Here is a 7350-nt window from a genome sequence, read left to right on the forward strand (position 1 = left end):
CGGTTCTCTCACTGGTGAGCTGAAGACTGAGTATTATTAGTGAACTGGCTATAACTTTAAACAAATAATTGACATACAGTGGACATTAACAGCACTAGGAAGATTCTGGGAAAGAACACCTTGGCGCAGGCACCAAGTGACAACTTTTTTGTCTTACAGAAGACATTAGGAAGGCAGGAAGACCAACCATCTTAACAATGACCTGAAGAGTAACAGATGTAGATTGGCCAGTAGGAGGACTGCTAAAAGGCTTCCTGGAACAGAACAGATTCTTTAGTTTGTGCAACAATTATCAACTCACGTAATTCCAAAATATGGCAATGAGATAGTTCACAGAAAGTTATTGACTTTGCTTAAATACACCCTTCAGGCGAGTTAGCCTGAATATTTACACAGAACATTATTCAGAGACCAGGCAAAGTCAAGAGAATAACAGAACAGCTATCAAACCTCTCTGACTGCTTTACATTGCTCTTAAAAGCTCAGTGAACTACCCTTATAACTCACAAGACAAAGGAGCTGTTTTTTCTGCTAAAAAATTAAGTTCTAAGCAAAATTCATGTATTGCTTAATGGTTGAAGGGTCTTCTCAAATCATATAAGTTACAGAAATAGTATTTGTGGCCACTGACTGGAAGTACCGGAACAGCTTTTTGTCCTGCTCCTTGTTTTTGGTAAGGAAATTCCTGCAAAATCCTAATAATTTTTCTAATTTCAACACTCATTTATACAGCCAACTACATGAGGGGACTCTGGATGTGGTCCAAAGAAAGACTAATGCTAAAAAGCTGTTAGGTGCACTTCACCAAACACGGCAAGAAAAATGAAGTATGGGAAAGCTGAAAGCACAAACTTACAATCATGACATCTGTCTGAACAAGCCATGGAATAGGGTGTTAATAGATAAGGAAAATGACTTGTCAGTTGAAAAGAACATGGATCCTACAAAACCTGATGTATGTCTACTGCATTTCTGGTGGAAGAAAATTCTTAATTACAATTTCTTACATGATGGAATCAAAGACAGGACTGCATATCCCAAGCCTCCCCCAAAACCATCCAAAGTACAAAGATAGCTAAGACTCTCTGGAACAACTGGAATGGATGTTACATTTCCTGAAAAAAATCACAGCCAGTCCAGGCTGCACGACGGTCATATCACATCACATCTAAATGCTGTACTCACCTAAGATCATTCCTAAGACATAGTAGAAGGAAAGCTTCTATGTAACCATATTCCATGTTGGTTCTTGGAGTGGCTGGAAAAGCCACATTGGTGCAAGCTACACATGTGGGTATCAAAGATGACAAGCCAATACCACTCCTTACAGCATTCAATAAAGATTTAAGTTTTACACTGTCCCCAAGCTTTGCACAACCAAGCTGCCAGTGGCATGCTGTACAGGTGTCCCCCCCCAAAAAACTAGTAAGGATTACCCAAACTATTTAGTGAGAAGTACTAGGTTTCTTTGCTTTTCTAACCTTTTCCTTAGTGTACAGGGTATTTGTCCTTAGACTTGGAAGAATCTCTTAACGGCATTGCAGACTGGCTAATCTGCTGGTAACCATGAAGCCAAAGACTTAGGTTAGAAAGAGGCTAGTCAGATCGGCTCCCAGAGCAGAAAGGAAGAGAGCAAATGTGCACTTCCCTCGTTCCCTGCATCCTTAGAAAACCATGATAAACTTCAGTCATGACAACCCTGGGACATGCAAGGAGCAAAATAAAGTTACAGAGAAAAGTCTTTGAAATAACAGCATCTTTTGGATTTTTGTTCACTGTTTCCCACACTGTCAGCTAAGACAAATTTATTTGCAATTTTATAATGAGCTGTAAAAACATTCACTCCAGTAGAAATGCCTTTTTTCAACGAAGCTTTTGTCATCTAGGAAACAGTTTAGCTCTTACCTCTCTTTCACTGGAATAAGGTTATACAGACTGTGGGCTTTGGACTGGTGAATCCACAGTGCTAAAGATGGGTAACACTCACAGTCAAAAGCAGAGAACCTGTTTGTCTCTAATTATTCCATGACCGTATCATATGCAGGTGCAAACTGATTGCTCAACTGAACAGAGGTTTATGGGCCAGCTAACAACCATGGTAAATACATTAAAATGTAGGCTAATTATTAGATTAGGGAATGCAGAATTTTCCATAGAGTAAAACTATTACCCTATCATTATGCAAGTAGACATTTTATTCTGCATTTCAGATTATTATCTCTTTGTTTTTGAAAAAAACAATTGTTCAATCATTGGATCACAGCTAATCTCACAGTGAGTATCTAAGGCACAGTCAATCCAGACGGTTATCTTTCAGCTCCTAAAAGGAACATACTAAAAAGACTGTGCTCCACGACTTTTTATCTTTGTCCTGGGCTTGTTCCTCAAATTTGAAAGGAAATTTCACACATGAAATACTTCATGAAATACCAGGGAAGAGACTTGGATACATTCCTGGAGACAATGTGCTACACATGTGACAACATGAAATTCACTTCAGCTGTAAGCTACCAGACTCTTTCGCATGGAATCAAAGGGAGGCCCAGTGGGTTTATTAATAATTAATCCTTAGATATGTTTACAGAAGACATCATTGGTGTACTTACTGGATTTATCTCGTCTTCCTTTTGACAGTATGTCTGGCCACCAAATTTCGGTGTAAAACAGATTTCTGGAGAAGGAGTTCCTTGAAAAAAAAACAAACAAAAAATCCGCAGTAATTAAAGTTTTTATTGCCTTAATTTCTACATAACTTTCTGTAATTGCATACATTTTCACATAACTCAGTAAGTGAGGTACACGCATCAAAGCTTCTGATATGCAAGGGATTTAAGTGGCCAAATAATCTATCTCACCAGATTTTGAAATTACAATGAATGGAAAAGAAATTAATAAAACCAGCCAGGGGGAGAGATTTATTTCACTTAGTGTTCCAGGACCCTCCTTGAGTTTGTATTGGAGATTAACTCTTTCCTCTTATTTTTTAAACTAACAACTGCAATTTTGGTAAGCTGCCTGATCCATTTGACTAAAAATATACTTGTACTCTTACATGGAGTAGTTTCTTTAATGAATATACAAAGGAAGACTTTCTGGAAAAAAAAAGGATAGAAGCCCTTAAGGTTGAACCCTTAAGTTTGAAAACTAAGATGTTGATACCGACATTAGTAAAATACTAATCAAATTAATATTTGCGTTATGTATCTCATCCCCAAATTGCTAATATACAAGTATGTACAAATCCATGAATAATTAAATTCTAATTCCAATTTACTGAATACAACATGCAGCAGGCAGAATGCTAAAAATATCATAATCTATTACAGTTGCAAGGACAAAACCCCCTCGCTCAACCCTCAGACAAATGCCCACTCCACAAACTGAAGAATGAGTCAAACAAACATTGCCAGGTCTTAATTGCAGTGGATAATCACAGGTAAGTTCAAAATGGGATGATGTTTCTTTCCTCAGTCAAAACTATTAAACAACTATAAAAGGTTCAGCATCAGGAAAACACAGCCATTGGAAAAGTTTCTTCAGATTCCAATCAGCTTTAGGTAAGATTTATATTAACTTAGAGTAGGCTGATAAAAAATGACAGTCCACTCAGATCTTCAAATTGGCAAAAAGACAAACAATAAAAAAATCTGGAAGAACATCATATGTCACTTAAAGAATAGTCAGTCCAAAATATTGCTGAAATAAAACCTACAGGATGCAAGTAGAGTATATTATATAAAAAAGCAAAGGAGGTATCAGTGAAACTATTATGTAACTAAGACATGCTTGCTCATGCAGCATGTGTTATGGGTATTATTATGGAAGATTTTAAGACTTTAAATGAGCGTGCAATCATTTACACTGAAAGTAATTTAATGATACACTTAAAATAATGCACTTAAATATACCTACCCAAACTTCATATGCTACAGAGAATTGATATATTAACAATATTAAAGGGTTTTTAAAAATACTATAAGCAACTATAGTTACATATAACTATTATGTGTATAGATTCCATTTATTTTATTCTGCTCAAACACATACATACAAACACATACATGTAAATAAAAAGGATATTCCTATATATAGTTCATACACTTCCCAAGACAGGGATCCTCAGTTATAGTACAGAGAAAGAATAGAGAAGTCAAGAGCAAACCTAATTTTCAAATATTAAAAAAGAGCTGAAGAATCTCCTAAAATATGAGCTAAAATTATAGATGTAATAAAAGAGCACATTCATTCCTAAGAATTAACTTCATGCAGCACTGAAGTATAAATAACAGACTCAGGCAATATCTAAAGCAACAGTTTAAGGAAATAAACAAACTGAAAAAAAGAATCCGTCCTACCTTCAGTAATACTCATCTCAGTGGTTAAAGCTATGTCTACATTAAGAAAAGCCAACCTTTGCAAAACAAATAAAATAAAAGGTCATTAAGAATTACAGTCCTATGAAATCAAAGGGCAGGTCAGAGTTTAAGTTCTCTTAAACCCTCAGTTTAAGAGAGGTGCCCATCCCAGCCTCTGACATTTGGACACCGCTGGGCAAGTGCTAACACCAACAGCAAAGGACACCCAAATTGTAGGGATATACCTGATTTTCTGCATAGAAAATCACAGATATTGAAGCACATTGCTGCTTTATGTATTTCCAAGAAATGCCAGGCCACAAACCCAGCACAAAGAGGTGCAGCTACAGGTGTTTTCAATCCCTTGCCATGTCTTAAATGAGAGAAAATGTAGTGAAAATGGTATCAAGTCAAGGTTGCAGGGAAATAGTATCAACACCAACTGCATCTAATAGTGTTTATTTCCTCCGAGTTGGTTTCTGGGGCATTTCACTTCTACGGACTGAAATGTTACTCAGGAGGGTCCAGAGGCACAAGCTCCAAGGCCATCAGCGGAGCTAAGAACCACTGAGTCTAAGGGCATACAAAACGCCTCTGAATACAGAAAGGGGTGGGGGGAAGGAAAAAAAAAAAACAAAGAAGGTAAAACTCTCATCCCCGGAGCGTCCCCTCAGCCGCGGGCCCCTTGCTGTTCCGTGGGCGCGCCACACCTGCCGCACCACACCACCGCCCTCGCACAGGCAGGTGCCGCTCAGAGCCATCTGCGTTACCACCTCCTCCTACAGAACTCCTCTTCCTCCACATCACTCTCCGTCACAGAGCCCTCCACGACGGTCTCGTCGCTGTCCGTGTCAGTCTCCCCGCCGCACACCCGCCGCTCCACCGTGGGCTGTCCCCGGCGCTGCCCCGGCGCCTCCTCAGGCGGCCGCCCGTTGCACTCCGAGGTGGCCGCCATCTTGTGGAGGCGCCTCGCTACCCCTCGGGAAGCCCCGGGCGCACGTCGTTCCCTAGAGCCGCAGGGCACTAACATACACCGTGCTGTGTGCCGTTAAAAAGGCTCGCTTCTGGACGTTTGTGCAGTCCTGATGCTGATATCTCAAGAGTCAGAAACGCTTATTTGCCCAGAGAGTTACATAGAACGAGGAGGGGGGTTGTGAAACAGGGTCTGGCCTTATCAGTGAAAGGCCTTATAGCCTCAAAGGAGGGACCCTGAATCAAGGACGACCTGGGCTTTTATTGTATAATCTGGGGTCTTAGAATCATAGAATGATAAGGGGTTGGAATAGACCTTAAAGATCATCCAGTCCCAACCCCCAGTGGCAAGGACGATTAGCCCAGGTTGCTCGAGGCCTTATCTAGCCTGGCCTTGAACATTGCCAGTGCTGGGGCATCCACAACCTCCCTGGGCAACCTGTTCCACTGTCTAATTCTTCCTAATATCTAACCTAAATTTCTCCTCTTTCAATTTATGCCCATTACTTCTTGTCCTATTGCTACAGTTCCTGACTAAACGTTCCTGTTAACTTGTCGGCTCCTGCTGTGTCTCTTGTCACCTGTTGTGTTTCTGGTCACCTGGCTGGCACCACAGGTCTCTGTGCCCTTTGTAAAGGAAGGGATCTGTGCCAGTTCATGGCCTCTTGAGTCTGGCAGTCGGCAGTCAAAGATTGCAACCACTCACTCACAGACCGACAACTCAAGAAACCCACCAACTTGAGAGAAAGGCTGAGCATGAGAAGCAAGAGAATCATTTAACCAAGATATGATAGACTACTAATTAATAAGCAAACAAGGTAGCTTGTAGCCAATGAACTGTGACTTCTATGGTTTCTAAAATGTATGTATCTTGTAAAATTTTGAGAAAACTCCATCTTGCACCCTGCACAGAATAAACAATGTCTCCTTTCTAAACTAGGCCCTGTATCTGTGTTTGGAGTCCCTCCATTGGCAACGTTCCCTGGCCATGGTTAAATAGCTAACTTCACCTGCTGTCCTGAGCATGATGTTCATGTGCTCATGAGTAGGAACATGTTTGAGATAACCAAATTATTAGTTGACAATACTTTGACAGTATTTGCAGTAGCACTCTTCAGTGATCGTCTGTGAATCACAACATTTTCCTCAGGCAGAGCTGCTCTGGCTCCGCTTTACCTGCTATCTGCTTGGCAGTGGGGCAGTGCTGCTCCCATGGCCTCTGTCAGCGCAAGGCTGGGCTGCAGGCAGGCCACCACAAAGAGCTACAGATGTGAGAACTTAATGTCAGTGCATGTGGTGTCGCACAGACTGCAAACCCCAAATCACTGCAGACTCCCGCTGCCAGTGAACTTGATGATAAAATTAGCATTTTTAATACTCTCCAAATAGTGTTCATGGAAAATGTGGAAAACAGAGCTAAGATACTAAGAGTCATCTTAAATTATATATAATTTGCACATAATTTTTGAATCTACGTACAAATTGTTATTATGCTTTGGCTTAGTCATATCCGTATGCAATTATAGCAATTGCTGTGCATGTTATCAAGTGAGTCCAGAAATCTCACTGGTAATACTTTACAGTTTTCAGGTAATGAAGGTGAGATACTGAAGAAAATGTGTTAAGAAAGAAGCTGTCAGGAAAGATGGATACACAGTAGTATTTTTAAGATATTCCACTGAAGATGAGAACAAAAAGGCCATCTACATGTTAAAAGAGTGAGCTGGCGTGAATGATTTCGTCACTAATAACTACTCTGGGTGGAGTTCTTAGGAAACCTTTTCATAAGTGCTTCGTTTTTTGAGGATCACACTGATGCTTCACAGCACAGCGCCACGTGGAGCTAGTAGATATATTTCCAAATGTGGTGCCACATGTAAGAAGCACCTTCAGGAAAGCCAGAGTGTGGATCATCTGCTTCAAAACCTCTTGGTTTGTATTTGAACGTGTTAGCTGGCAAGCTCAGCCCCAGAAACACGTAACAGCAGTGCCAGCCTGGAGTGCTGTCTTGCAGCGATCATAG

The 7350-nt window shown here is 40.5% G+C and overlaps 1 protein-coding gene across 13 annotated transcripts in view; it reads right to left on the bottom strand.

Annotated features, from left to right (window-relative positions):
- The window catches only part of ANKRD31 (ankyrin repeat domain 31), a 62596-nt gene extending 56622 nt beyond the window's left edge, over positions 1-5974 (bottom strand). For 6 of the 13 annotated variants that reach the window (XM_027671544.1, XM_027671543.1, XM_027671542.1 and 3 more), the window contains exons 1-3: positions 5129-5973; positions 4356-4411; positions 2607-2686 (exon numbers count right to left, since the gene is read on the bottom strand). In XM_027671544.1, coding sequence (XP_027527345.1) covers positions 2607-2686; positions 4356-4411; positions 5129-5385 — 393 coding nt within the window. In that variant the 5' untranslated portion in view covers positions 5386-5973. Of the gene's footprint in view, positions 1-2606; positions 2687-4355; positions 4412-4600; positions 4964-5128 lie in introns of those variants that run through there. The other 7 variants (XM_027671541.1, XM_027671547.1, XM_027671540.1 and 4 more) reach the window with 4 other exon arrangements.
- Between the last annotated feature and the right edge of the window lie 1376 nt (positions 5975-7350).

This window comes from Neopelma chrysocephalum, unplaced genomic scaffold (assembly GCF_003984885.1).
Source record: "Neopelma chrysocephalum unplaced genomic scaffold, ASM398488v2 Primary Assembly neopelma1_97102, whole genome shotgun sequence".
Taxonomy (NCBI): domain Eukaryota; kingdom Metazoa; phylum Chordata; class Aves; order Passeriformes; family Pipridae; genus Neopelma; species Neopelma chrysocephalum.